Source organism: Muscardinus avellanarius (genome assembly GCF_963383645.1).
Source record: "Muscardinus avellanarius genome assembly, chromosome: 4".
Classification (NCBI taxonomy): domain Eukaryota; kingdom Metazoa; phylum Chordata; class Mammalia; order Rodentia; family Gliridae; genus Muscardinus; species Muscardinus avellanarius.
Genome location: NC_137789.1, coordinates 44,931,674 through 44,947,320, shown reverse-complemented (window position 1 = coordinate 44,947,320; position 15,647 = coordinate 44,931,674). Strand labels below are relative to the sequence as shown.

Sequence of the window (15,647 nt, the reverse complement as noted above, 5' to 3'; positions counted from 1 at the left end):
TCAAAGCCATCCTCAGCTATTGAGTGAGGCTCTCAGGAACTTAGTGAGACCCTATTTCCAAATAAAATATAAAATAGGTCTGGGAGTATAACCTGGAGGTAGAAAGCCTCTGGGTTCCACCCTCAGTACTACCAAAAACAAACAAAAAACATAGTATCATCGTTTTGTTTTCCAGAGTATCATGACATGCAAATGTTTTATTTAGCTAAGTTTTGCTCATCATAACAAGCTGCTTCTTGTAATGGCCAAGCGGTCTGCTAAGCCAAAGGGCCAACCTGTCATCTTTTTCTGCATTCCATAATCACCGTGAGAAAGCAGACACTGCCAGTAGTTCAGAGCTCAGGGTTCTAGATCTAGCTCTGACTAGCTTCAAGCTAGACCTCAGGTTCCCCTTTATTAAATGGAGCAGAGAGCGCAGCATGGTGGCACACGCCTGTAAATCTCAGTACTTGGGAGAATGAGACAGGAGGATGGCAGGTTCGAATTCAGCCTCGGACAGGTAGTGAGACTCCCAGCAACCTAGCGAGATCCAGTTTCAAAACAAAAGCTAAGATGGGGGTGGATATGAAGCTTGGAGGCAGAATGCCCCTGGATTCAAGACTCAGTACCCCCATGCAACACACACACAATATAAAATGCTGAGACCGGAGGATCGCGATTCGCGGACAGCCTCAGCTACTTAGTGAGGTCCTTTGCAACTCAGTGAGACCCTGTTTCCAAATAAAGAATAAGAAATAGGGCTGGGGGTGTAGCTCAGTTGTAGAATGCCCCTGGGTTCCATCCCCCGTACAGGGAAAAAAAAAAAAAAAAAAAGGAACGAGGAGGATGGGGCCGGGATCTGGAAGGTGGAGCTGACACTGGTGTAGTCTCCGACTCCCAGAGGGAATCACACAGGCGGAACGCACGCTCCGCCCTTTCTCCGAGGGACGCGGAGGTGAGCACCCGCCGGCCTCCGCCGCCGGCTCTCCTTCCGGCCGCGCGCCCCGGCGGTAAAGCTCCGGGCGCCCTCCGCTCCCCGCACTCTGGTTCCGGCCGCCCGGGGGACGCGGCTGGCGGCGACACCGGGGGGCGGGTCAGGAAGTGGGGGCGCGGCGGCTGGCGGGCCGGCCGGGCGGCGGAGGCGTCGGGCGAGCGGAGGCCGGCGGACCCGGCCGCGCGGGAGCGGAGGCCGCCGCGGAGACCATGGCGGAGGACGAAGGTGACGGCGGGCGGCCGCGCGCGGGAGAGGGGCGGGCGGGCGGGCGCCGGGCGGCCCGAAGTTTAGTCTCCGAAGTGGGAGGCAAAGGTGGAGCTGGAAGTTGGGAGTCGGCGGCGGGAGCGCGATGGGTCCCAGCGCCGCCTCCGCCCGGGTGCCGCGCTCCGGACCGGGAGGCTGACACGGAGGATCGCGGGTTCGAGGCCAGCCGCGGCAACTTGGGAGGCCCTCTGCAACTTACTGAGACCCTGTTTCAAAAAAAAAAAAAAAAAAAAAAGGAAAAGAATAAAATAGACTGGAGGTATAGTACGGAGATAGAATGCCCCTGCGCTCAGTTCCCAGTAAAACACACACACACTCACACACTGGCTTTGGAAGATGTAGGTGTGGGTACAGCCCATATTTGAGGGTGATGGTTTAACCAAATGCCCCACATTCTCAGCGCACTCTTTTAACAGTTTGTGAATCATGACAACCCCAAAGTCACAGGATGAGAGGGGATGCCTGCCACTCGGATAAATAAAGGCAGGATTTAAAATCAGCGTGGGAATATGAATTGGGGATGGGGGAATGAACGCGCAGAAACTGAAGGCGGCCAAAGTCACTTATGGTTTAGGGGATGAAGGCAAAGGGCAGAGGCTGTGTAAATCGTGTTTGAGGGAAAGAAGAGGAGCTTTGAGGGCGAAAGTGGGTAGGCTGGAGAAAGTTCTCCATGTCCCCCTTAGGACCAGTGCCAAGAAAGTGATTCAGCCAGCAATATTTATTCATAGAAAATGATAGGTAGGAGAGAGAAGTGGGAAGCTAGAAAAAACTTAGCAGCTAATGACAGTGTAAAGAAATACTCGTGGCACAATAACGTATTCCTCCTATACGTGGTGAGTCACTTGACTGAGCAGTTAGATTTTGCATTCTTTGGGAAATACGACTTTTTTTTTTTTTTAACCTTCAGAGTGGAGTAGCCGGTAAGAGAGAAAATTAATCTAATTTAGATTTAAACCTTTTTGAGCTAAGAGCGTAAGAAGGGAGTGTGAATAATTTGAACGCTTTTTTGTTTCTGTGTTTTAGTTTTTGGTGGTGCTGGGGGCCAAACAGGGGCATTCCACCTCCAAACTACACCCCTAGCCCTATCTTTTATTCCTCTTTTGAAACAGGGTCTCACTGAATGATGAGAATCTCACTGCTTGTTGAAGCTGTCATTGAAACAGCAGTCTCCCTGTCTCAGCCTGCTAACTACAGGGATTACAGGCATGCACCACCACTTTGGCTAGTGGACAGCTTTTTTATTTTTTAATCTTTTATTGGTGCATTGTATTTATACATCATAATGGGATAAGAACTTGTGTAGACATAAATGCACACCTCACCCCGCTAGCCCCCACCCAGTTCCCACTCCAGTCCCTCCCCATCCCTCCCTCCCATGCTTGGCTTAGTGGTTGACTACAATATGAATTAGTACATCCTGTACTTTAAAGAGTTTCCTTCTCCCCCCTCCCATCCCCTCAGTTAGGTTGCCTTATTTGCTCCTCTATAGGATCTCCTTTTTAACCTGGAGTTCCTCCTATGACCCCTTTCACCTTAGCTTTCACATATTAGGGAAAGCATCTGATTTCTTACTTGGTGCGACTGACTGATCTCGCTTAGCTATTTTAGAAAAAAGATTAAGTATAAGAAGTTTACTGGAGGCGGGCGTAGTGGTGCACACTTGTAATCCTAGTACTTGGGAGACTGAGACAGAAGGATCACAGGTTCAAAGTCAGCCTTGACAATTTAGCAAGGCCCTTGCAACTTAGTGAGACTCTGTTTCCAATTAAGAAAATTGGACTAGAGGTTTAGCCCGGAGGTGATACTGGGGATGGAACCCAGAGACTTTCTACCTCCGGGCCACACTCTCAGACCTATTTTATACTTTATTTGGAAACAGGGTCTCACTAAGTTGCTGAGAGCCTCACTAAGTAGCTGAGGCTGGCTTCAAACCTGTGCGATCCTCCTGTCTCAGCCTCCCAAGCGCTGGGAATACAAGTGTGCGCCACCACGCCTGGCTATGCCTCTGGGTTTAATCTCTGGTGCTACCAAGGGGGGGGGGGAAGTGTTTACTGCTCTGTCTTGCCCTGTCCCTATGCGCATGCTCGCCTCATTCATAACTCTTCTAACTTGAATTTTCAGTGTGAAAGCTAATCTGAATTTAAGACATTCTATCTAAAACAGCTTCAAAAACAAAGGTATTTGTGGTTGGTAAAGATGGGTACAATTCCGTTTGCTTCCTTATTTTTCCCCTGGAGTTGCAGTATGTTAGCCTTTGAAATGTTTCTTTCTAAATCCGGCATGGTGGCACAGGCTTGTAATCCCAGTACTTGGGAGGCTGAGTCAGGAGGATCACAAGTTCTCAGCCAGCCTCAGCTACTTGGTGAGGCCCTCTGCAACTTAGTGAGATCCTGTTTCAAAGGAAAGAATAAAAAATAGGGCTGGGGGTGTAGGTTGGAGGTAGAAAGCCCTTGGGTTCAATCCGCAGTACCAAAAAAGATTTGTTGTTGTTGTTGTTGTTCTAGGGTTGGAACCCAGGGCATTGCATTTGCAAAGCAAGTGCTATACCTCTGAGTTACAGCGTAGCCCAGAAATGTTTGTTTGTTTGTTTCTTTCTTTCTTTCTTTCTTTCTGGTACTGGGATTGAACACGGGGGGCGTTCTGCTTCCTCACCCCTATTTTATTCTCATTTTGATCTTTTTTTTTTTTTTTTTTTTTTGATGGTACTGGGGTTCCTGGAAACCCTTCTATCTCCGGGCTATACTCCCAGACCTATTTTTTATATTTTTATTTGGAAACAAGGTTTGGCTAAACAAGGCTGGCTTTGAACCTGCGCGATCCTTCCGTCTCCGTCTCCTGAGCGCGGGGATTACAAGCATGCGCCCCCATGGCGGGCCTTATTCTTATTTTGAAACAAGGTCTTGCTAGGTCAGTGGGAATCTCACTACTTGCTGAGGCAGTCCTTGAACCTGTGATCCTGTCTCAGGCTTCCAAGTAGGGGGATTACAGATGTGTACCACCACACCCAGCTATGAAATATTTATTGATATATTTTGCTTTTTTGTGTGTGTGGTACTGGGGATGGAACCCAGGGGCTTTTCTACCTCTGGGCTATACTCCCAGACCTATTTTATACTTTATTTGGAAACAGGGTCTCACTAAGTTGCTGAGAGCCTCACTAAGTAGCTGAGGCTGGCTTTGAACCTGTGTGATCCAACTGTCTCAGCCTCCTAAGCACTGGGATTACGAGCGTGCACCACCATGCCGGGTATTTCTGACTATATTTTGCTTTTCTTTTTTTTTTTTTTTTTGGGTGGTACTGGGGGTGGAAACCAGAGGCTTTCTACCTCCAGGCTATATTCCCAGACCTATTTTTTATATTTTATTTGGAAACAGGGTCTCACTAAGTTGCTGAGAGCCTCACTAAGTAGATGAGGCTGGCTTCGAACTTGTGCGATTCTTCTGTCTCAGCCTCCCAAGCGCAGGGATTACAAGAGTGCGCCACCACGTCCAGCTCTATATTTTGCTTTTCTGACAAATCTATAAGAGCATATTGGTTAATTACCTTGTATGTTTCCATGAACATTCATACTGAAGTCAAAACATGAAATAAAGCAACTGCAATTCTAAAAATCTTTAATGTTGTATATCACACAAAAAGATATGATTTATAGTTATACCCAATTAAATATGGATGATGTGGAACCAGTTAAAAGAGTTCCATTTTGTTATATTTACTTGGATGTAAAATAAGTGATTTTTGGTTGTAAAATTACATTGAATACATCTTGTGGAACATTTAATGGTTTGCAGTTTTATTAAAACGTAATTGGTAGCCAGGTGTGGTGGCACATGCTTGTAATCCCAGCATTCCAGAGGCTGAGACTGGAGGTTCGCGGTTCGCGGACAGCCTTAACTACTTAGTGAGGCCCTCTGCAACTTAGTGAGGCCCTGTTTCAAAATAAAGAATAAAAAACAGGGCAGGGAGTGTAGCTTGGAGGTCAAATGCCTCTGGGTTCCATCCCCAAACCCGCAAAACAAAACAAAACAAAAAACAACAACAAAAAAGTAGTTTTATCTAATATATGTTTAATTCCACAAGTATTTGTGTTCTTACTATGTTAGTTGCAGAACTTAATTGTCCCAAGTGAGTATATTAAACATCCCTGTGTGTCAAGCATTACTTTTTTTTTTTTTTTTTTTGGTGGTACTGGGGATGGAACCTAGGGACTTTCTATTCCAGGCTACACTCCCAGACCTATTTTATATTTTATTTGGAAACAGGGTCTCGCTAAGTTGCTGAGAGCCTCACTAAGTAGTTGATACTGGCTTTGAACCTGCACGATCCTCCTGTCTCAGCCTCCTAAACTCTGGGATTACAAGCGTGCACCACCACGCCTGGCCTAAGCATTACTTTTATTTTTTTTTTTTTTTTTAGTTACTGGGGCATTCTACCCCTGAGGTACACTCCTAGCCCTATTTTTTATTCTTTATTTTGAAACTGAATCTCACTGAGTTGCAAAAGGCCTTATCTAAGTACTAGCTGAGACTGTCCATCAACCACAATCCTCCTGTCTCAGCCTCCCAAATGCTGGGATTACAAGTGTGTGCCACCATGCCCCGCTGAATACTTTTAATTTACTTGGCACTTTTTTCCCCTTATACACGCATTATCTTTTATAGTGTTAAGATTTGATTGGTCTGTGCATATTATCTGTACCCAGGTGTTATCTCAGTCCTTTTTTGCTCATCTTTCACATTCACTTGGATTCTCTTCATTGTCCAGCTCTTTCTCTAAGTAAATATTCTTTGGGAAACTGCTCTCCCCAAAAATATCCTCGGTACAGTTTTGGGTCAGGGTGCTTATATTCCTACTTTTTCTTTTTTTCTTTCTTTTTTTTTTTTTTTTTTTGGTGGTACTGGGGATGGAACCCTCTCTGGGCTACATTCCCAGACCTATTTTTATATATTTTTTTTATTTGGAAACAGGGTCTCTTAAACCAGCTGAGGCTGGCTTTGATCCTGCGCCATCCTCCTGTCTCAGCCTTCCAAGCTCCGGTATTACAAGCGTCCTCCACCAAGGCCCAGCTATTCCTACTTTGTGAAAGAAATATCAGAACAAAGAAATGACAATCATTGAATAGAACACTGTTAACATTTCACTTGGAGTTACTATGTATAGTCTGGATGGACATTCCGAGCCTATTTGTAGCCCTATTAACTATTTTATATGACGATTACTGGAGCAGAGACCAAAATAGCAGATTATTTTCATGGGTACGTAATCATCATCTTTAGTTTTTTCTTTACAGTGCTAAAAATGTAAGCTAATGAAAGGGAAGCGAGTTCCATCTCATCCTGTCAGAACTGATCATTGAATATGTTTGTTTCTTTGGCTTTTGTTTATTTTTTTCATCTAGAAATTTCTGGCTTAGTCTCTTTCTCTCTCTCTCTCTTTTTTTTTTTTTTTCGGTACTGGGGATGGAACCCAGGGGCATTCGACCTTCGAGCTACACTCCCTGCCCTATTTTTTATTCTTTTTTTTTTTTTTTTTTTTTTTTTTGGTGGTGGTGGTACTGGGGTTCCTGGAAGCCCTTCTACCTCTGGGCTACACTCCCAGACCTATTTTATACTTTTTTATTTTTGGAAACAGGGTCTCCTAAGCCAGCGCGGCTGGCTTCAAACCTGCACGATCCTCCTGTCTCCGCCTCCCAAGTGTGGGGATTACAAGCGTGCGCCACCACGCCCGGCGATTATTTTTTATTCTTTATTTTGAAACCAGGTCTCACTGAGTTTTAAAGGGCCTAAGTAGCTCAAGCTGTCCTTGAACCGCCATCCTCCTGTCTTAGCCTCCCTAGCGCTGAGATTACAAGTGTGCCACCACACCTGGCATTTTTTTTGGGGGGGCAGGTCTGGGGATGGAACCCAGAGGCATTTGACCTCTGAGCTACACCCCCTGCCCAAATTTTAATTCTTTATATTTTGAAACAGGGTCTCACTGAGTAGCTGAGGTTGTCCGTGAACCGCGATCCTCTGGTCTCAGCCTCCCGAATGCTGGGATTACAAGCATATGCCCGTTTTTTGTTTGTTTGTTTGTTTGTTAGTTTGTTTTGGTCAGTGCAGGGGCTCAGTACCAGGGCTCAGGACTGAGCTACATCCCCCAGTTGGTGGCTTTGTCTTTCAGTTATTATAAGACCAAGCCGGGCATGGTGGTGCACGCTTGTAATCTCAGCGCTTGTGAGGCTGAGACAGGAGGATCGCACAGGTTTGAAGCCAGCCTCAGTTACTTAGTGAGGCTCTCAGCAACTTAGTGAGACCCTGTTTCCAAATAGAGTATAAAATAGGTCTGGGAGTATAGCCCAGAAGTAAAAAATGCCCCTGGGTTCCACCCTCAGTACCACCAAAAAAAAAATAAAAAAAAAAAAAATCATAAGACCAATATAAAGAAAGTAAGGTAAAATTTGTTTCCATTCAGTTTTGTTTCTTGGTGAGAGGCAAGTTGAGATTTGCTAAAATACTGGCTTTCCGTGATTGTACTTTATGCTTACTAACTTAATGCCACTAACATTGAAATGTCTTAAAATCAGCGCATATATTCAATATATGAGAGTGTTTTTCCCTTGAAAAACTCCTATTAAGTAGTACCATAAAATGTATGGCATCTGAAAGTCAAAAAATGTAATATATATTCTTTCTACATTCATTTATATGTTCCTTGATTACTGATAATATAGGTTCTTGAGAAATAACTGTTAAGATTTGTTTACTTCATAAGTTACTTAGGCAATTATACAAAATTTTTGTGTAAAGGTACCTTTTTTGCTACTGGAGAGTGAAGTCAACTTATTTCTAATTTTTATTTTGAAACAGGGTCTCTCAGGGTTGAGAGTCTTATTACTTGCTGAGGCTGTCCTTGAGTCTAAGAGCTTCCTGTTTTAGCCTCCCAAGTACTGGGATTACAAGTGTGGGCCATCATGCTCACCTTGTGTAAATGTATTTAACAAATGAAATCAATTTATGTGCACAAAAAGAATACTTACAATTAAAGTACTTCTAGAGTGATTTACTTGATTTTTTTTTTTTTTTTTTGGTAGTACTAGGGATGGAACCCAGGGTCTTTTCTACCTCCAGGTTATACTCCCAGACCTACTTTATACTTTATTTGGAAACAGGGTCTCAATAAGTTGCTGAGAGCCTCACCAAGTAGCTGAGGCTGGCTTTGAACTTGTGCGATCCTCCTGTCTCAGCCTCCCAAGCGCGGGGTTTATAAGCATGCACCACCACTTTTGTTTAAGAACACCTTTTTTGTGGGGGGACATTTTTTGGAGTTTGAACCCTTGGTTTTGTGCATACTAAGCCTGTACCCTACCATTGGGTTATACTTTTAGTCCCCATAAGAACACTTTTTATGTGAACATTCCCTTCCCAGTTTTTCTTTATCTTAGATGTATATTTTTATACTCTCTCTAATGGAAAAAAACCTCCTACCTAGCCCATTAGTCATATATAGTACATTCATTAACAAGTCAATAGACTTGTTAAATTGATTTCTGAAGTTATCCAGTTAATTTTTTTTCCCCTGGAACTGGGGATTGAACCCAAGAGTTCTTTACCACTGAGCTATATTCCCAGCCTTAGTTTTTTTTTTTTTTTTTTTTTTTTTTGTGTGTGTGTGTGTGTGTGTGTGTGTGTGTGTGTGTGTGTGTGTGTATGGTACTGGTGATTGAACCTAGGGACATTCTTTCTCCAAGCTATACCCCAGCCCAATATTTTGAAACAGGGCCTCACCAAGTTGTAAAGGGCCTCACCAAATAGCTGAGGCTGGCTGCAAACCTGTGATCCTCCTATCTCAGCTTCCCCAGTACTGGGATTACAAGTGTGTACCACCATGCCCAGCTCCCAGCCTTAAATTTTTATTTATGTATTTTGTGGGATTGGGAATTTAACCCAGGGACATTCTACTCTGAACTACACACTAGCCCTTTTATTTTATTTTAATTAATTAATTAATTTTTTTTGTGGTACTGGGGATGGAACTTAGGGTTTTTCTACCTCCAGGCTACACTCCCAGACCTATTTTATATTTTATTTGGAAACAGGGTCTCACTAAGTAGGTGATGGTGGCTTCCAACCTGTGTGTTCCTCCTGTCTTAGTCTCCCAAGTACTGGTATTACAAGCATGCACCACTATGCCCGGCTCCTTTTAATATTTATCTATTTATTTGGTACTGGGGATAGAACCTAGAGGCATTCTATTTCTGAAATAAACTCCCAGCCCTATTTTATTTTTATGTTGAAATAGGGTTTTGTCAAGTTGATGAGAGTCTATTATTTGCTGAGGCTTGTTCTCAAATCTGTGATCCTCTGTCTCTGCCTCCCATGTACTAGGATTATAGGCATGTGCCACCATGCCTGGCTAATTTTTTTTTTTTTTTTTTTTTTTTTGCAGACTGGGGATGGAACTCAGGGGCATTCTACCTCTGAGCTACACCCCCTGCCCTATTTTTATTCTTTATTTTGAAACAGGGTCTCACTGAGTTGCTGAGGGCCTCACTAAGTAGCTGAGGCTGTATCAGAACTGCAAACCTCCAGTCTCAGCCTCCCAAATGGACTACCACGCCTAGCTTTAAATATTCCTTCTTGACTAATCTGTGTGTGTGTGTGTGTGTGTGTGTGTGTGTGTGTGTGTGTTACTAGGGATGGAACCCAGGGGCATTCTACCTCTGAACTACACCCCCAGCTCTACTTTTTTATTCTTTATTTTGAAACAGCATCTCACTGAGTTGCAAAGGGCCTCACAAAGTAGCTGAGGCTGTCCATAAACCACAATCCTTCTGTCTTAGGCTCCCCAATGCTGAGATTACAAGCGTGCGCCACCTCGCCCGGCTTATTCTTGACTGTTTCTAACTTTTACTTCATCCCAGAGCAGGGGAAAATTGAAGAGCATTATCAGAAAGATATATAATATTGATTGACCCAGATTTGTATGTAAAACTACTGAGTATCCAAAGTATGGCTTTTCTACTAATAATGTCATTTCATTGATTTCACTATTTAACATGACTACAAAACCAGTGCTCATATCAAAATGGATAAAAATAAGCCGGGCGTGGTGGCGCACGCTTGTAATCCCCGCGCTTGGGAGGCAGAGACAGGAGGATCGCGCAGGTTCGAAGCCAGCCGTGCTGGCTTAAGAGACCCTGTTTCCAAATAAAATATAAAATAGGTCTGGGAGTGTAGCCCGGAGGTAGAAGGGCTTCCAGGAACCCCAGTACCACCAAAAAAAAAAAAAAAAGAAAAAAATTAAACTAGTCAGACTGAATTTGCTTAATGTACAAATTTTTCCTTACTATGCTAGTGTTTGAGGGTATTTTAGTGAACATTTAAATTTTCTATGAAACTTAAAAAAATACATGTTTTACACTAGAAAATCATCTGATCACCAGCAGATTCATATCTTCTGTTTTGATTCCTCTGTTTAGACTCACATTTCATAGCCTAAAGTCATTAATAAGAAAGAAAAACCTTTCTTCCAGTTCTGTAAGAAAGAGATAAATTCTTGGACATGTTTTAAACTCAGTAGATGCTTTGAAGTTATGCTGTAGTCATATATTCCATAAGATAATTAAGTCTAGGAGAGAAAAGTGATCATACTGTGTACAGTACATTTTTGTTTAATTTGGAGCTTAGCTGCTTTGGAGGAATCTTCTGCATTGCATTATTATTTTTTTTTTATTGGAGATAAAGAAAATAGTCTCATTTTTGGAAAATTTTTTGAGAGCTTCCCACTCCTATAATAGAGAGATGTTTATAGATCTAGCCTATTTTCCAACCTTAAATTTATAGTGAGGCCTTTTGCAACTTAGTGAGACCCTGTTTCAAAATTTAAAAAAATGCCAGGCCTAGTGGCGCACGCTTGTAAGCCCCGCACTTGGAAGGCGGAGACAGGATGATCGCGCAGGTTCGAAGCCAGCCGTGCTGGCTTAAGAGACCCTGTTTCCAAGTAAAATGTAAAAAAAATAAAATATAAAAATATAAAAAATATAGGTCTGGGAGTGTAGCCTGGAGGTAGAAAGGTTCCGTCCCCAGTACCATCAAAAAAAAAAAAAAAAAAAAGAATAAAAAATAGGGCTGGGCATGTAGCTCAGAGGCAGAATACCCATGGGTTCCATCCCCAGTACTGCAAACAAAACAACAACAACAAAATATATATACACATACACACACACTCACACAATGGTAATGATACTGCAGCATTAGAAAACTGCAGAACTTTTAGGTTTATTTATTTATGATACTGGGGATGGAACCTAGGGTTATTCCAGTTCAAGCTGCACCCTCAGATCTATTTTTTTTCCCCCCACTAAGTTGCTGAGAGCCTTCCTGAGTTGCTGAGGCCAACTTCAAACCTGCATTCCTCCTATCTCTGCCTACCAAATACTGGGATTACAAGTGTGTACCACAACACCTGGCTAAGGCTTATTTTTAAAAGAACCTCATAAAACCGGGCGTGGTGGCGCATGCTTGTAATCCCAGCATTTGGGAGGCTGAGACCAGAGGACCGTGGTTCATGGACAGCATCAGCTACTTAGGCCTTCCGCAACTTAGTGAGACCCTGTTTCAAAATAAAGAATAAAAAATAGGGCAGGGAGTGTAGCTCGACGGTTGAATGCCCCTGGGTTCCATCCCCATACCTGCAAAAAAAAAAAAAAAAAAATGTCATAGAGTCTAGTGTGATCAAAATACTGTATTTTTATTTTTATTTATTTATTTTTTTGCAGTACTAGGGATGGAACCCAAGGGCATTCTACCTCCAAGCTACACCCCAAGCCCTATTTTTTTATTCTTTATTTTGAAATAGGGGGTCTCAGTAAGTTGTGGAGGGCCTCACTAAGAAGCCGAGGCTGGCCGCGAACCTGCGGTCCTCCTGTCTCAGCCGCCTATGTGTGGATTATAAGTGTGGGCCACTGGGCCCTGTTTATTGTTTTTAATGTTAATCCAAAGCTGGGTGTGGTTTTTTCCTTGTACTAAAGACAATTTTGTATAGCATCTGAAAAGTCATTGGTATAGGTAACTCAACAGCGTGACTTTTGCTGTACGATTAACAAAAGTTAGCTAGCTTAGGATGCAGGTGATTGATACACACATTGCAATGCTGTCTTAAATATTTTAAGGATCAACAGTAGAACTGCACCAAAGAAAAAAGCCAAAGTCTTCAGAAAATAAGGACTCTGCCAAAGAAGAGAAGATCAGTGACACTCCAGTTCCCGAAAGAGCTCCAAAATGTAAGTCAGGTGGATTTGGAGTTGGTTTTGTTTTTGTTTGTTTTGTTTTTTGTTTTTGTTTTTTTGTGGGTCTGGGAATGGAACCCAGGGGCATTCGACCTCTGAGCTACACCACCTGCCCTACTTTTTACTTTTTAAGTATGTGGTTAACTTTTAGTAGGTTTTGCTTTAATTAGGAAACAGCCCCTAAATCTCACTGCCTATGACAGATGTTTATTGAATGTCTGTGTGTTAGTTACTGGGGATTGAGCTCAGGGGCAGAATGCCCCCAGCCCAGTTTTATTTTTTACTTTTTTGTGGTTCTGGGAATTGAACCCAGGGGCATTCTATCTCTGAGATATGCTCCCAGCCCTATTTTTTAGTCTTTTTTGAAACGGAGTCTCACTACGTTATGGAGGGCCTAAGTAGCTGAGGCTGGCTACAAACTCGTTCTCCTCCTATATAAGCCTCCTAAGTACTGATATCCTCCCTTTCTTTCTTTCTTTCTTTCTTTCTTTCTTTCTTTCTTTCTTTCTTTCTTTCTTTCTTTCTTTCTTTCTTTGCTGGGGATGGAATCCAGAGATTCTACTTCTGAGCTACATCCCGAGTCCTATTTTTTATTTTGAAACAGGGTCTCACTGAGTTGCAAAGTGCCTCACTAACTGAGGCTGTCTACGAATGGCAATCCATCTGTCTTAGCCCAGCTTTAATTCATATATTTTTGCAAATATCCTTGTACAACACAATAATAATTGCTGACATTTGCTTTGCTCCTAATATGTACCAAACACTATGCCACATGCTATTGGAAACAATACAAACATGCTCTTAGAAACAAAAATTTTATTTGGGCGTGGTGGCACTCTCTTGTAACTCCAGTACCTGGGAGGCTGTGACAGGAGGATTGCAGGTTTGAAGCCAACCTCAGCAGCATAGCAAGGCCCTCTGCAACCTAGTGAGGCCATTTCCAAAAAAGAAATGAAATCCAGCTGTGGGTACAATTGGAGGTAGAATGCTTCTGGGTTTAATCTGTAGTACAAAGAAAAAAGAAAGAAAGAAAAAGAAAAAGGAATTTTAAAGCCAGTTAGTGGTGCTTGCTTATAATCCTAGTACTTGGGAAGCTGAGACAGGAAGATTGCAACTAGGTGAGGTCCTCCACAATTTAGTGAAACTATTTCAAAATAAAAAAATAAAAGCGGGACATGATGGTGCACACTCGTAATTCCATTTCTTGGGAGGCTGAGACCGGAGGATCTGCATTCATGGCCAGCCTCAGCCACTTAGTGAGGCCCTGCCCAACTTAGTGAGACCTCCTCAAAATAAAGAACAAAAAATACGGCTGGGGATGGAGCTTGGAGGTAGAATGCCCCTGGGTTCTATCCCCAGTACCGCAAAAAAAAAAAAAAAAAAAAAAAAAAAAAAAAAGAAAGAAAGAAAGAAAACTAGCTGGGCATGGTGGCAAAAAACAAAATATTAACTAGAGGTGTAGCTTAAGGGTAGAATACTTCTGAGTTTCATCCAAACTTTGTAAATGAAGAGACTAAAAAATAGGGCTCGGGGTGTAAATCAGAGGTATCATGCCCCTGGGTCCATCCCCAGTACCTAAAAAAACAAAAACAAAAAAACCCCCAAAACTTTGTGTGCCAAGCATAATGACACATGCCTGTAATCTCAGTATTTGGGAGGTTGAAATGAGAAGTTCTCAGCTTCAAGGACAGCCTAAGCAATGTAATGAGACTCTGAACAACCTAGCAAGACCCTGTTTCAAAACAAACAAACAAACAAAAAAAATGAAGAGCTATGGGTATAGAATGCCCTTGGGTTCAATTCCTAATACCACAATAAACAAACAAAGCCTTGTAGTATCAGGATTAAACTGAGGGCCTCGTACACACTAGGCAAGCACTCTACCACTGAGCTTACCCCAGCCCTAAGATTTTTGTTTAGCAAATTTAGTAAATGAAGAGTTAATTTGTGCAAACTTGTCATTCAAGTAACAGAACATTGGGTTTTAGGCCCTTAGGCATGTACTTATTATAGCTAATGTGTTTAGCAGGATTGAATCATCCCTTTGTGTGCAAAACCCAAATGTATTTTTGCTATTTTATCAAGGAGAAGTATATATATATATCAGTTGTCTGATCTTTTAAAACATCATAGCTGAGTGAAGTAGTGCACACCTGTAATCCTATTACTTGGTAGGCTGAGACAGGAAGATTGCAAGTTTTCAACCAGCCTCAGCAACTAAGCAAGTCTTCAGTACTTGAGTAAGACCTTGTTTCAAAATGAAAAATAAAAAGGGCTGGGGAAATTGCTCAGAGTACAGTATTCCCTGTGTTCAATCCCAAGTACACACACACACACACACACACACATCATACTCTTCAAAACTCATTCAGTATATACTTTACAAGGCTATAGTTTATATGTAATAAATTATTCTTCAATAAGGGGAATTTTTTTGTGTGTAGTACTAGGAATTCAACTCAGAGGCATTCTACCTTTGAGCTACAGCCCCCAGCTCTCTCTCTCTCTCTATTTTTTTTTTTTTTTCAGTATTGGGGCTTGAACCCAGGGGCATTCTATCTATACTACACCCCCAGCCCTATTTTTTATTCTTTCTTTTGAAATGAAGCCTCGTTTAGTTGCAGAGGACCTCACTAAGTAGCTGAGGCTGGCCGCAAACCTTCAAACCTCCTGTCTCAGCCTCCTAATACTGGGATTAGAAGCATGCACCATTATGCTCAGCTTCGATTTTTTATTTCTTATTTTGAATCAGGGTCTTGCTAGGTTGATGAGAGTCTCACTACTTGCTGAGTATTTCCTTGAACCTTCTATTCTCCTGTCTCAGCCTCCCAAGTACAGGGATTATAGGTGTGCACCACCATGCCTGGCAAGAAAAATTTGAGTGAACCTGTATTCTTTAGGCATTGGATAGTATGTTCTTTTTTATTACTTTTTAAAAGTAATAGACTTAGCTGAGCGTGGTGGTGCACGCTTGTAATCCCAGCAACCAGCAGGCTGAGACCGGAGGATCACAGTTTGTGGACAGCCTCAGCTACTTAGTGAGGTCCTCTGCAACTAAGTGAGACCCTGTTTCAAAATAAAGAGTAAGAAATAGGGCAGGGGGTGTAGCTCGGAGCTTGAATGCCCCTGAGTTCCATCCC

At 42.6% G+C, this 15,647-nt stretch overlaps 1 protein-coding gene across 1 annotated transcript in view; it reads left to right on the top strand.

Annotated features, from left to right (window-relative positions):
• The window catches only part of DPY19L4 (dpy-19 like 4), a gene marked incomplete at both ends in the record, with an annotated part of 77,495 nt that overhangs the window by 12,533 nt on the left and 49,315 nt on the right, over positions 1-15,647 (top strand). The window contains 3 exons of the mRNA XM_080694749.1: positions 925-1,198; positions 1,778-1,886; positions 12,391-12,501. Of these exons, the coding sequence (XP_080550875.1) occupies positions 925-1,198; positions 1,778-1,886; positions 12,391-12,501 (494 nt within the window). The remainder of the gene's footprint in view (positions 1-924; positions 1,199-1,777; positions 1,887-12,390; positions 12,502-15,647) is intronic.